The sequence below is a fragment of the Haemaphysalis longicornis genome, unplaced genomic scaffold (assembly GCF_048455015.1).
Source record: "Haemaphysalis longicornis isolate Haplotype H1 unplaced genomic scaffold, Haemaphysalis longicornis Haplotype H1 scaffold_2, whole genome shotgun sequence".
Classification (NCBI taxonomy): domain Eukaryota; kingdom Metazoa; phylum Arthropoda; class Arachnida; order Ixodida; family Ixodidae; genus Haemaphysalis; species Haemaphysalis longicornis.
The window spans coordinates 182,004,791-182,019,611 of record NW_027526295.1 but is presented as its reverse complement, the minus strand read 5'-3'; the positions used below and the strand labels follow the sequence as shown (position 1 = coordinate 182,019,611).

Below are 14,821 nucleotides of genomic sequence, written 5' to 3'. Positions count from 1 at the left end.
TGCTTTCTTTAGAGCAATTCCGTTCTTAACATGCCCGGCTATGCTTGCGCTTTCGATCCTCACTGGCCATCCCTGAAGTAGACACGAATTTTTGTCCCGTGAGTTGCTCTCCGAAATTTCGGAAGCAGGGGAGGGGGTTTTGCAGCACTCAACCTCTAAGGCCGCTATTATACCCTCTAGTGGTTGGTGGGGTACCAGAAGGGATGCGAGTGGGGTGGTTATAAAAACTATGGGAACATACTACCCAAAAACTGCCCCCCCCCGCTCCTCCCCCTCCAGTCCTTTTCTCCACGCGTGGTTGTCATGTTTACTGCAACAATAAAACAACACACTTTTTTAAGGATAATGAATGACAAAGAAACGTAAGAAACGTAACAAAGAAACGTAAAGTCGAGACTGAAAGCCTATAATGTATATAAAAATAACACGAAATCATGTTATTCAGGTGGCGCGTGTCTTCTGTGTAAAAATGATCATTAATGAGAGTCGGATGAACGAAGAAGGGTACATAGCATTAATTAAAGGGTAAGTGGAGGGGGGAGAGGGGGTGGTGGTGAGGGAGTGCCAATGAGCACCCTCGATGTGTTTCGAGCATAGTTGGAAATATAGTACCCGTCAAATTCTTCGTCAAAGTGCTGCGCGGCCGAGCTGCCTAAATATGTATGCAAACTGAAGCACAGGCCAATTTCATTAGCTTGGCGGCTCCGCACTGGTGAAGACCGAGCGGAAGGCTGTTCAAGGAGACCAACTGCCGAACGTCCCCTATCTGTTATTCCTCGCATTGAGCCGATGGGCAGTAGTGAAAAGGCTCCGGCGCACTCCCGGCTGCCATAATCGCGGTACTGTGCAGTGCGCAACACCCCTTGTGGGACTCAGCGCCCAGAGTCAACCGACAACGTTGTGGCACACATGGTCCGCTACGCTGTGAACGTAGGCTCCTTCCACTCGGGGCCTTAAATAGCAATAAGCGCGTGCTTGATGACGCTGTTGTCGACTGCGTCAGATATGCAGGCACTCGAGACTGTTCTTAGTTGTCTTCCCTTCTAATCCCGACCCCCCTTCTCACTTACTCCTTCTTCCAGTCTTCGGGCCATGACAAAAGAATGGCTCCCCATATGTTTTTTTTTTTTATTCTCTCCGTGAATAAACGCGCGCTCATTCCATTCATTTCAACGCTGCAACTTAAACGCTAATAACGCCGATGCGGGGAAATTCGCGAAGCTTTCAACGTTGTGCTGACACTGCTTATGTTTTAGTTAGAATTAGCCGAGAGATAGAAATAGAAAAAAGTTTATTCAGAGCCCAAACGAGTATCTCCGCGGTCTTCGGCCCCAGACTGCGCTAGTGCGGCTGCCCGCCTTCGTTGTTTCTGTGTAGTACTAGTTGAAGCGCGTCTTCGGAAAGACAGAAAAACTTAAAAGGTTGGACTTACGAGGTTTCAAAGGAGCCCGCAGTATTGTAGAGAGCCCCGAAATAGCTTGCACCACCTGATCGCCCACCTAACGCACACTAATCGTGCCGGACACATGAGGTCTTTCGATATCTTGCCTGAGTCAGATAACGAGCTGAGCGTAATCGCACCCGTGGCCTTATTACCAGTAGTAACCTTACCCCGGAGGCAAGGCTAACGGTCAGAATAGCAACATTTGGACGCGGCCGCGTGCATAGTGACACGACGGAAAAATACCGGATCGCATCGCTCTTGTCATCCGATCGTGCTTACGTTTTGTAACAGCGAGATCTAAAATTGTAGCACACCACTGATCTGTATCCTTTGTGTTTCTCCTGCAGCCGAAAGCCCACCGAGGCCTGATTCATTCCAGTCGGCCAGGTGCGTAAACCAATCCCCGCCGGGAAAAATCCCAGAAACACTGCCCTCGCTCCGCTCTCGGGGTAAACCGGGCGCTTCGGTCAGGCCGCATATTGTTTGTCGGGGCAGAGAAGCAAAAACAGTTTTATGTAACGTGTGCTCGGCCCTTTGTGGCGCTTGCTTTCGTTATCCTTTTTATCTGCGTTTCGCTTTGCTACGCCTACGTCGATCCTTTCTCACAAAATGTAACAGCTTTTTTGAGAAGCCGTATCTTGCGGATAGCTGTTTTTTTTTCATGCAAGATACTAAAGCATTATGCAAGCATTATGCAAGCAGCTTGTCTGCTTACACCGTAGGTACCTGCCTGGAAAACCAGGGGTCGGAAATGCAACGCTGCTTTGATAATTTCAAGCTGCTTGCAGTGGTATTTAAGGTGTATGGAAATTGCTTTGGGAATCCGGCATTAGGTTTCTGCGTTCACAGGAATAGGCCTGCGAAGTCCCCAAAACAACAAAAAAATCACTTCGAATGTGAACAGTAACTGGGTAAACAGGTGTCCTGTAACACAAAACGTAACGGTGCCAGAAGATACATTTAGTGTACTGGTGGGAAACTGGTAAAAACGTGAATATCTAGGAGAGGCGGTGGGGCGGCACTAATTAACGCGGCGTGCACCGAATATTGCACAATGCCGCAGTCGCCTTGTATCCAAAGCTTGAGGCATTCACCGGATTCGCCGGTCTTGCCGGGCGCGCCAAACATCAGTTACGGCTAAAGATAATCAGACCAAGATAATAGAGGTAATCAGATAAACACATCAGACCAAAAACAGAAAAAAAAGAAACAATTGCTCTCTAGTCCTTTCTTCCGCTTGAAGAATTAAATATAAGAAAAAGAAAGTCTGTTAACGCACCCGTCCTATTGCTTTGGAACTTAGCAGCAAAGAAGCAAATTCGTGAGATTTCTATTTGAGGAGCGCTTGCAGACCGCGGAGGAAAATGCGGCAAACGGGAAAAAAAAAACAACGTTCGCCCAATATCATTTATCATCTATGAGAACGCCTACTCAATAATATAAATAATTAGTCAACATCGTACATCTTCGAGCAGAAGGAAGAATGTGAGAACATTTATTGTTTTTCTTTTTTCAGCCATACATACGCATGATACTATTCCAGCCCAGCCGCCCAGGAGGTCAACCGCGCTTTACCCGCGCTCATACTCTTGTAAATGTCCGTGCACAAGCAGATCTGTACGCGCATTACGATAATCCGAGCTTCTTCACCAGTATTTCCAAACAGATAACCGCTTGATAATGATAAAAAGTTACGGAAAGGTGTAAAACTGATAAGGGGCAGTAATTTAAGAGTGATCCGGTGATCTGCAGTGTCTTTTCCCTCTATGCTCGCCCACATTTCATGCAATTAATATTGGCGAAATGCCAGCGCCTTCCCCCGTTTAGAAATACTTTAGTGATGCCGCAGGGTTGCTAAAAGCCTTGCGGACTTGCAGCCGCCGCTCCTCTTCATCAGTAGGCATGACGTCACTGCTTGCGCACGCAGCTTATTAAAAAAAAAAAAAAAACCCTCGCAACGAAGCCTTCGGTGAAATACGCCCCTCAGAGGTTGGCCCACTGCACAGCTAAAAACGGCAACGAGCGGCATCTGTTTCAGGGCTCTTCGGCAGCACAACGAAAAAAGGTGAGCAATGGTTCCCAGGGTCGATTCAGAGAACTAATTTGGCGATACCTGAGACACAAAGTAAAAGGAAACCAGGACGCATGCTGATGCAATCAAGGCCACCGAGTCAGGGTAACTGGAATCAATCGGGTTCAATTCAGAAGTAGAAAAGCTACAGAACAACAACGACAACAACAAAACAGAAGCCAGGCTAGGAATGCAACCTTTTCTCTCTAAGGGTGCAAAGATGCGTTTACGGTTTTCCGGAGCCACTCTGCCCGGCTGCAATGCGTCTCCCGTATACCTCCTGAAATCATTCTTCGTTTGTAGAGAACTACTTCACGGCGTGACGTCATAGAGACGCGGCGCCGCTGTCATGGGTGACGAGGACCGTCGAAATAGTGACGGCTTCAAAAGTGCAATCGTTAAGGGAGGTGGCGCCGCTAACTATTACAGCGAAAATCGCTGCGGCAGGGAACTATGAAGCGAAGTTTTAGGCTCTTGCGTATTATTACTGCAATGTTTGCGACCAAATCAATTAAAATAAACATTAACAAGGGTGGCTGCTTTCTCGAAACGCTAAAACTGCGTCGGAAAATTTATGGAACTAAATGTCGCCAAAGGCGTGCGAAAGAAAAATCATAGGTGATATTTTGGCAGAAATCGGATCAGATTATAAATTAACGTACGAAGCCGCGGGGCTGGTAAGGACGCTAAGATTCAACGCAACGTCGCATAAAGTCCGTTATTCAAGCCAGCAACGCGTTAAGTGTTTCCGCGATGCACACATCGTCTTGTAGCAACGCAGAGAAATGGGCACGAGAACTGTTATGTCTACATACTGTGAGTAAGAAAGAAATACGAAAGTATAAGCCTGCTCACAATGTTATTTTGCTACAGTCAGATGCTGGCTCGACTCACTTTTAGCGAGAAAAGGGTGGTCATCGTCCTCACAATCTTATCCGAGCTGTGCCAGTGCTTTCCCACAACGAATAAAAATGTTAAAATTCTGCCTAACAAATTTATCGTTTTCTGTTCGCGTTCGAATTATTTCAAGGATGAAGTGCGGATACTTTTCAGAAAGGCAACAAAGTAAATTAGTTATTTTTTGGTTTATTGTGACCAAATTTTTGTTTATATTGTAAACCGAATATTACACAGCGAAAATAATTAATTGTGCAATGTGTTATTTATGTCGAACGTTACGCCTCAGAAAATAATTAACTGTGCAATGTATTATTTAAGTCGAATGTTATGCCTCGCATGAAACGTTTACAGTGAGTGTTTCCGTTCGTACGCGGCGTTATAAAACTGGAACGAGCTCCGCTTTTCTTCAGCTTGGCTGTTTTTTCTTGTCGTTTACGGGACGCACAAAACAGTACAGCAGAAGCGGGAAGCGAAGCGCAGCCTTTAATAATGCTCGCGGTGCAGTCGTAAACTTTTGAACGAAGATAAAAGGGCGCAAACGAATAGTATTTGCTTCACTACCGACATATTTCATCCCCGTATCGTGAACAAAACTGCGCTCACTCGTAACGAAAAGCTGCCTCAAGCTGAACGCAGCTTTGCCACGTTGGCCTATAACAGAAATGCGAGAAGAGCTTTTCTGCGCGCCTGATTGGGAAGAAGACGCGCGGTGGAGGGTCAGGACACGAATACAGGGTGCGTAGGTGAACTGACAACAACAACGCGGTGAGTTCATGGCTAAGCAGCACGGAAACACGCAACATACGCTGCACGAGCAGTGCAACGGGGCGGTGTAACGGCGCATTATTTTGTACAGGTATAGGTACAACCACCTTTCGGTGAAAGAAATGGAATATGTCTGCCTTTTAATATCTCTCTATGTTACAAGTGAAGGCAATAAAAGGCATAAGGGTGTGTTTATATAGGTTTGCACCGGTAGGGACGAACGAAGGGTGGCAATGTCAATATCGTGCCTGCTGGCGAGAGTAGGCCGCACTTCCAAGGAAAAATGAAAAGACGTGGCACAGTAAGAGAAAGGTCGGACGCGACGCTTTCGGGAACGTTGTTTGCGCGGTTTTGAAAGGATGACACACGTTTGGAGAACACGGTTCAGTTTACGAGGTTCGCCATTAGATGGCGCTGGGTCAAGTGGCCCCGGGAGGGGCCGTGACTTTACATAGTCACGGCAGAGGTTAACCTGCTGATCACTCTGCTTATGCGACTCCAAAATATGGCGTGCTCAAAACATAGTCACGGCAGAGGTTAACCTGCTGATCAATCTGCTTATGCGACTCCAAAATATGGCGGGCTCAAAACAACACTTTGTTTTCAGTGTTACGGTCGACGCATCTGCGACGCAACGCAATGTTGCTGTGTATTGGGATGGGATAAGATCGCCTGTTTACTTATTATCTGAAACTTTGGCGGAGCTTTGGTCATCGCCTGCTCGGGAGGTAGCGTTTCAACACTATGGAGTCTCTTTCTTCCGCGGGCGCACAGCTCCGCAGTTGAACACACTGTCTACGGGCACTCGTAAAATAGTTTTGAAATAACAAACTTTAGGCAGATTTAACATTAGTGCCCGCACATATGGAAAGAATGAATTCATTTACCTACGAATATGTCCCAACGGTTGCTTTGTTCTACACTATACAGGCTTTTATAGTTAAATATATTATTCCTAGTACTCCGCCTTTACAACGAGAACATTTCACTCAGCGTTCACACGCCTTTCTGCTGGCTTGGATGTTTAAACCATCGCGTGCGTTGTCGCCATAAAGCTCGCATGTGACTCGAAAGTCGAAACAGAGGTGTTCTGTCGTTAATAACCTAGATGCGGCCACGTACGGCCGTTCTTAAGAAAACAATCCGCCCAGAACATTATTTTCCCGCGTGCTTAGGAGACGGGCCTCCGGGTCCCGGTCAGTGGCGGGGCGGGCATGACGGGTGACGAGTTGGGCGTCACAGTACGCGGCTCCGTGGTGAAGTCGTCGTCGTCGTCGTCATCGCTGGTGCTCGCCTCCCGGAGCCAGGACCGCCGGGCCGCTTCGTCGGCGAGGGCGTCCACGGCGCTCGCGGGAGCGCCGCCGGCGGCCGCCGCCAGCCTGTTCTTGGCTGCGGTAGCCTGCGTTCCGTGCACGAGGCCGCGATCGGACGAGGTCACCGCTGGCTTGTCCGCGCCCGCTGCGGTTGCGGCCACCGAGTGGCGGCGACGCGCGATCTCGGATTCTGCGGAAGAGGAAGAGAGGGGGGGGGGGGGGGGATTATGCAATTGGGGTGGATGTCCTCACCATTTCGTAATATGTTTTTCAGTTCGATCCGGACGTGCGCTACTATCCTGACGGTTAAAGGGACCCTGCAACACTTTCGATAAGCGTTTTTACTCTTTCCTTCACATCTAAAACAACTGCGAAAGCTATAGTTATTGACAGCACGGAGCGGCACTGCGTGGTTTGCTCGTCGCACCAGATACGCCTTCCGTTTCTTCTTTGTTTTTGTGGATTTTTTTAAATGTTGCCGTCGAAAAGCGTTCATTCCTGCAACTGAGGAAAAATCTGCCAACAGCCGCTAAATGACCTTAGTGACGTAATTCGAGCCGTAGAAGAACGTCAAGACCGAAAAAAGAGAGAAAAATCTTTTGAGCGGGTTTACAAGTTATCCGATGGGCAAAGAGCAGTAATTTTTGGCTGAGTACTACTTTGCGACCCCCTAGTATAAGTACTGGGTGTGTTGGGTGACTACGTTCTGCAAGCATTTACGATTTCAGAAAAAAGTTGAGAAAAGCCTTGTGGGGTCCCTTTAAAGCTGAAAGCATGCTCGGGGAAATAGCAAGCAACGACAACTACTCTCGAAGCGGACGAAGAGAACGAACGGTGCCCTCCCGCGCGGTGTATTCGATTCAGTAGTGAAGGAAACCAGCGATGACTAGCGGACTAGAGGTTTAGTTTGAGGGATGCCTAGTCCCTACACAAAGCGCGAACTACGTTTAGAGAGTACCCGCCAAAGGGCCTTGTACATAAAACAGTTACCAATCGTTTGTGTGATGCACTGTGAACAGGGCCGTCAATAAGCGCGATTAAGGCACGGTATCAGGCACGCGTGTCGTTTCTCTGCTTTCGCGTGGTGGACCTGTTTGAGCAGCCTCGCTGGGAACACTACTGGCCACGGAAGCAGCTGGCATGGTCGTAAAAACAGCTCGCGCACGCACATGCACGAAATGCTGCGAGAGCCCACACCAGGTTGCAGCCGCCCTTTGAGTACCCAAAACATCAGGTACAGCCCAGCTTATTGAACGTCGTGGGCTTTATTGCAACGCCCTAAAGTTTATGGGTGATATATAATTTACGGCTTCAAGTACGAGCTTTGCAGACCTTGAAATGGCGTTTGCGAACATTTGAATTAACACCTATACTAGGAAGTTACCGAAGCCCCCAGAAGTTTATTAGACCAACTTGGTCACCTAAACGTAAAGTTAAAGAGTGAACTGTAGCTGAATATAATAGCGTGTTGAGTAAAAAAATACATCCCGGGCACCGCTATGAACGCAGTATGCGTAAACAGCATATAAGAAAAGGACATTTAACCGTTTATTCGTTCATACCCCTATGCTTTTCAGCGCTCCTGCCGTTCATCCCATTCATCGTAATAAATTCTTTGGAATTTCTACCCATTCTTTCCCAGATTTTCTTGTGTCTTCCTAGTCACTTCAGTCCCTAAAGCTGACGATTATCGATATGTGGTGCTGTGTGCGAGGCAAATTGTCACTCAAGTACTGCCCCTGCATTTCTCGCTGATGCTCTCTTGCAGTGAAGGTATGCTTGCGGAGGTGCACCCTTTACAGGTGGTCAGTTTTTTCCCCCATCGTTTTACACCCAGTGTGTTTTCGCGGTACGTCAAAAATTCAGTAGAGCAGAGTTCAGCATTCAATGAAGATGACCTGTAATCGAATAGTCTGAAGCACTGCCCAAACTAATAAAGTTTGTCATCACTTAATAAAGTTTTTGTTTCTCTCTGTTTCTCTCTCCACAGGGCATTCTCGGCCGCAGGAGCTGGCAGTTACGTGTAATAACGCACACTGAACGGCAGGCAGCAACAGTGCTTCGCCCACTTAAGCCTACTTCCGCAGTTATTAGTTTAATAATAGTGTGTTTACTTGTTATGTTCGCTTAAAACATGCACAGTACGAGCTGCTTAAGCGTACAAAGATCCCTTCGGCAGGCCACTGGAGCGGACTGTCTGGTAAAAGTATGCATATAATGATTTATTAAATGCTCGCTTGCAAAACAACAAACTTCAGTGCAAGCAAATTTATGGTGGGTCACTGTTTAAACATTGCTGCCGGAGAAAAGATGGAAGAAATGATTATTGAAGGAGTATAGCGCACATATATTCTGAGCCATTTTATTGGGGATGCGGTTGTTTTTGCATATTGCTTTCGTATCCCATATTTGCTTGGTGTAGTAATTCCTTGCATACTTCTGTGAGTATACCTTGCCTAATTTTGGTTGACTATTTCTCCATGCGGAACAGTTCAAGGAAGCATTTTTTTTCCGAACACATACTCGCAAGCAAGCTTCCGCTAGATGAGTATTCGCTTATTGGAAAGTGTCCTGCATAACTGTCACCGACTACGGGACACGTTTTAATAATTTCCTTGTCTTAAAGATACTTCACGTTAAAATATGTTCGCCAGCTGTAAGAATTCTAGTTTTTAGAGGTTCTATATGCATGTACTGTACAGACACCTTAGAAGTGGTTGTTCTTCGTAATACCCACATCATGAACGCTATCTTAACAGGATGATAAAACAGAATCGTGCTGGAAAGGAACGAGGTGCGTTTGTTCGAGTAATATGCAAATAACGTGATGCATATGTCCTACCCACTGTTCAAATACTATCTTCGCCTGTTACAGAGATTATATGAATTCTCCTTCCGCGGGTTTTTGTTAGTGCCAATCATTATTTGTAGCGCGCTCCCAAAAGCATCATGAAGTACAGACGAAATATGGGTGTTCCTAAAATGCATCAAACAGGGGCCCTTCATCTCAAGTTTCGAACTTTCGAAGCATTCCTCATACGCCGCTGTTATGCATGTATTCAACAGATCGGCGTCACCTAGCCGAAGGTTTCTCACTGACGGTCAAGCGCCGTGATTTCGAGACTAAGAGTTGTGTGTGGGCTGGTGTAGGGAAGGGGAATGAGAAGTTACCGTTTGTAAATAAGTAAAAAATTAACAGACAGACAGACAGACAGACAGACAGACAGACAGACAGACAGACAGACAGACAGACAGACAGACAGACAGACAGACAGACAGACAGACAGACAGACAGACAGACAGACAGACAGACAGACAGACAGACAGACAGACAGACAGACAGAACAGAACAAAACAGAAGAGAACAGAACAAAACAGAAGAGAACAGAACAGAACACAACAGAAGAGAACAGAACAGAATACAACAGAAGAGAACAGAACACAACAGAAGAGAACAGAACAGAATATAACAGAAGAGAACTGAACAGAACACAACAGACAGACCGACAGACAGACAGATAGACGCACAGACAGAACAGAACAACACAGAACAGACAGACAGAACAGAACAGAACAAAACAGAAGAGAACAGAACAGAACACAACAGAACAGACAGACAGACAGAACAGTACTGTACGGAACAGTACGGAACAGTACGGAACAGACGGACGGACAGATGGACGGACAGACGTATGGACCGACAGACAGACAGACAGACAGACAGACAGACAGACAGACAGACAGACAGACAGACAGACAGACAGACAGACAGACAGACAGACAGACAGACAGAACATGATGATACTCTTACATATAAAGTAGCGCACAGAGCGCATGCTCACCCAAGTGGCTACCTAGCGTGATGTGGCCGGCCGCTTGGGCTGCGGTCAGGTCAAGCGACGGCCGCCCCCTTCGGCACTGCAGGAACTTGGGCTGGCATGGTGTAGACTTCCTGCAAACACGGGCACGCATTGTTGTGAACACAGCGCGGTTCTTTGGACCGGAATACAAGGCACAGTGCTCGGAGAACCAAGAACTTTAGTCACCACCGAATCACTTGTTACGGCAGAATCTTGCCTTTTCCGGCTCACTTCTTTATTTCCCTATGGAAGAAGGACCACCTGCGCACGGGTCGCAGTAGCTTCTTTACGCCTTTCCATTAGTCAGTAAAATTACTCCTAAGTGAATATGTGCAATTTTCGTTTGTGGCTGCACCTTGATGTTAGATTGACGTGGATGTTTGATTGACACTATGCGGAGAGATCCAGATCTTTTATTTTTAGAGCTCGGGAATACAGGAGACACATGGTGTCCTTTGTGGCCGCCTTTTGAAGTACAGCAACGATGTGGAAGAGTTTTACTGCGTGGTTCGTTGTGCTTTAAACCCTCTCAAATTAAATGACCGCTTATCACATGGGCATTGACTTTATTTCGTATTTTAGGCGCAATTCTAGGTACGTGCTTGAAATCTGGTAAATGCGGAGAGTGTGGAGAGTGTCTCAAAGTGTGGAGAGTGTCTCACCACAGTTGATGCCATCAAATTGTCCCAGTAGGATGTATAAAAGGAAAATGAAATTTTTTGGCCTTCACCAAAAAAAGAAGCAACAAAAAGGTTGAACCAAACTGTTTAGGATATGAGCAGCATGCTTTAAACTAGATAAACTCATAACAGGACGTTTTCAGCTTTCTTCAACGAACCCTTCAACACTTTTTAATTCACGTAATGTCCGTATGGTTAGAAAATACGACAATCGCAACGCATATTCGCAACAGCCAGTGATGTTAGCTTAAATCTAACCAGCGAAATATAATGACTTTAGAGCTACGACTGTTTTAAGGCGTGAGAAGTCAATGCCTTCGACCATTCGTTCTTCCAACTACAATGGTTGAGGTTGAAGTTGTAACTCAAGGTTTTGCGTGTAACCCAGAGGCGGTTCGGGTAAATGGAGCACGCGCTGCTAAAATGCCCCGTATTAGTATAATACAGCTTAGGTTAGTAGGTTTGCGTCATTCACCCCCGAATCAATATAATTGGCGTCATCTCTCTACCTGATCTGTTTCAATCAAAACGGTGTGCCAGGGGAGGGGATTAGATTTCGTGTATTGTCTTCCGTAGCAGGACACCTACGCACTACGCCGCTAAATCAGGTCAACAGCTGAAGACTAAATAATTCTATTGAGGGTCATTTATTGAAATATTCTCTACATAAACTGCCACCTCAGCTTCCTAGGCCTGAAGACATCGTCCCAGTGCACAGCATCTATCTTTAAAAATTACGAAACGAATCAAATACAAAGCATCTATGGCTACACTGTTAACCTTACAAAACAGAATACTTGCTACTGCATAGAAATAGCGTATTTTTACCTGCATTTTTGCTACTCAGTATTCTTCTCCGTGGAGAGGTTTGAACCCTACTCGAAATATTAAGCAGAGAAACTTTTTATCATGCTCCGCCACAAGGCGACTGAGCTGTGCAAAAAAAAAGCTAACCTCCTCGTTTTTTTGTTTGTTTTTGCGAGAGAGAGAGAGAGAGAGAGAGAGAGAGAGAGAGAGAGAGAGAGAGAGAGAGAGAGAGAGAGAGAGAGAGAGAGAGAGAGAGAAAGAGAGAGAGAGAGAGAGAGAGAGAGAGAGAGAGAGAGAGATTAACTATTATGTTCGTTTAGTGTTGCGGCGGGGTCTCGATTCTCCAGGACGCCGGTGGCTGGAGTGACCTTTATTGTGACTGCCTCAAAATGCGGCCCGAGGGCCGACCCAGGGAAAAACCTCCACAAGGTGACGCCTTGAAACAAAGGTCGTTTATTTCTCCCAAGAATAACCCCAGTAGGCGTCCCCGTAGCGCTACCGGCGGGAAAACTAAACACTGCTGCTGCCGAAAGTGGACAACGCACACACTCGGGGCGGCGCAGCCTAGGGCAGTTGGCAGTGGGTGCTGCCATGAAGCGAAGTTCATGTGACGGCACTGACCGAAGCAGAGAAGAGAGCAGGCATGACCTTTTTTATGCCACAACTGCGGACTTCACTCTCTCAAACATCGTGAGACCTCCGTACCGGTCACGCCCACGAAAAAGGGCTCTGCACGCATCCAGACATAGTCATGCGTAGGAGTAAGGAGGGGTGGGTACACAGCGCCTCGGCTTGGAAGCCACTATAAGGCTCGTTCTAGCCCTCTTCATAGCACGGATGCGTTGGACGATGTGTGGCCATCCCCAGGCTTTATATAAGGACAAAAGTGGATCGTTCTCTCTTGCTTTGTCCCTGTGTAGCTCTTCCACCAGTGCGTCGATTTCAAAGTTGCGAAGCCTATCTCTCAACTCTTGCAACCGCAATTGTGCTTATCGGTACATAAACTAGGACTATGTTTATCTCTAAGGGTGTGGTCTAGAAATAGCCGTCCCACTTTTAATTCTTCAAAGGTACCTGAGTTGTTTGCGTGGTTTTACTCTACCCACCACAGCGTTGTACTGTGGCAGCCGTAAGCCCTTCTTTTCGACAAAAAGCGTGGTCGCTACGCAAAAAATAAGTATCATCATCACTGTCGTTATTTCTGTCGACGCTACACCTGCAAGAAAGCCAAACGTGCCATCCCCCCTCCCCCCGCTTCCTTATTTGTTGGTGAATTAGGCAGCGTTATGTTCTCAAGATGCTCAATCACTTCCTCCCGCATTACAGCGTTTTCTCTCAGAAGGACTTTAAGGAGAAAACCTGGTATTGTTGCTATTTGTACACAGAGCACCCCGAAGACACACACCCTCGCGTGGTGTTCGGTGAAGAAGGTAATTGTGTTGTCTTTTGTAAACACAAAGACAAACACCCCTTCGTCTAACGGCAAAGATGGTTGGAACGGGAAGCCAGTCGGAATGACGCGATGGGATAGACGTCGGTTTCTTAACCCGAGGGACCAAGGGAAGCATTTCTTTCTTGAGAAGATTGATGTGCCTCCACTTAACATCATCGTTTTGTGAAACCCATTGCGCAAAGTTGGCTTTCCTGCTGCATGTTTTGGCGCGAAATTGAACGCCATCAGTGAGGCATTAAAAGCTTCGCTTTAAAGAGCGATGAAGAGGGTGTTTTATCGCAGAATCTTAACACAAAAACACACTTAAGTGCCATTTGACCAGAAAAAGCATACATCGTAGATGTAGGTCTCTTAATGCCCTTCCGCTAATACGGACGTCTCCTATATGAAAAGCATCGCGCAACAGCACACACCTCCCAAAGCATATCACCTAAAATTATTCCGCCAGAAACGCGAAATTCGCACTCTAAATCCTCAAATAACACCGAGGAAAAGCAATTCTTATGAGGCATGTACTTCAAGAAGGCCTTGTGAGTGGTACATTTAAAATCGTTTTTATTAGCGAGTTAAGAATCGCTGCCATGTGCACTGAGGCGATGCCATAACTTTTTCTATTTATTTCTTGGTGCTCCCTCTTAGATTTGAAAATAAACTTCAGAACTCTTCCTTCCTTTAAAGGTGTTGGTCCAGTGGGGCTGACGTTCTTGAGCGATTGGCGATGTGTGGGCGTTTAGCTACATTGTGGATTTACTATGTTGAATTATACGGACAGTGGCGCGATCTCTACGGGTCAGAAACAAAGGACATACACGATGGTGGGCAATGACGATGACATCTCTAGTGCGCCGCACAGGTGGGCGCCGTAGAGCGCGCGGCACAGCACAGTGTCAAGGGAGAAAGAGACGCCGCGCGTGGATAGGAAAACACGCGACGCTGGAAAAAGGCGAATATGAGGACTATAAAGTGGGGCCTTAACCACATTCACTCCGTAGATGGTCGTGCTTCACTTTACAGCACAGTAGCTAAGAAAGCCAGATTACAAAGACCAAGCTTACACTGATCCTCCTAAACTCGGCTTCACCCCTAAACCCAAGCGCATTGCTGGGTTTAAAGACGATGGTCTTTCTTGGGCTACTTGAACGGGAAAATTTTGGTCTGTCTGTCTGTCTGTCTGTCTGTCTGTCTGTCTGTCTGTCACTCGATTCAGCCAGCCGGCCAAAGCAACACGGATGCTGCGCAATAGTCTTGTATACTCACAGCCAAATCTAAACGTCTAAGTCCGGTGTTAATGTTCATACTTGTCAACATTGTTGAACAAGAACAAGTCATTACGCAAATATAAGGCGGAAAATCAATACATGAGTGATAATTGCAGTGTTCCTTTATTAAACAATTCATGGATGCTTGGTTTTTGCGATAGCAAATAAAATACTACATTAACTGCAAAAACCATCGCCTGCTGTTGCCCGCGCTACCTGGCGGAATTCAAAAAAATAAAATGGCAACAGCAACGAAAGGTTTCACTAGA

At 46.6% G+C, this 14,821-nt stretch overlaps 1 protein-coding gene across 3 annotated transcripts in view; it reads right to left on the bottom strand.

Annotated features, from left to right (window-relative positions):
* Positions 1–450: 450 nt before the first annotated feature.
* LOC144169599 (uncharacterized) overlaps positions 451–14,821 on the bottom strand; it is a 306,776-nt gene continuing 292,405 nt past the window's right edge. For 2 of the 3 annotated variants that reach the window (XM_077698844.1, XM_077698845.1), the window contains exons 5-6: positions 10,336–10,445; positions 451–6,683 (exon numbers count right to left, since the gene is read on the bottom strand). In XM_077698844.1, the coding sequence (XP_077554970.1) occupies positions 6,352–6,683; positions 10,336–10,445 (442 nt within the window). In that variant the 3' untranslated portion in view covers positions 451–6,351. The remainder of the gene's footprint in view (positions 6,684–10,335; positions 10,446–14,821) is intronic. The other variant, XR_013322475.1, reaches the window with a different exon arrangement.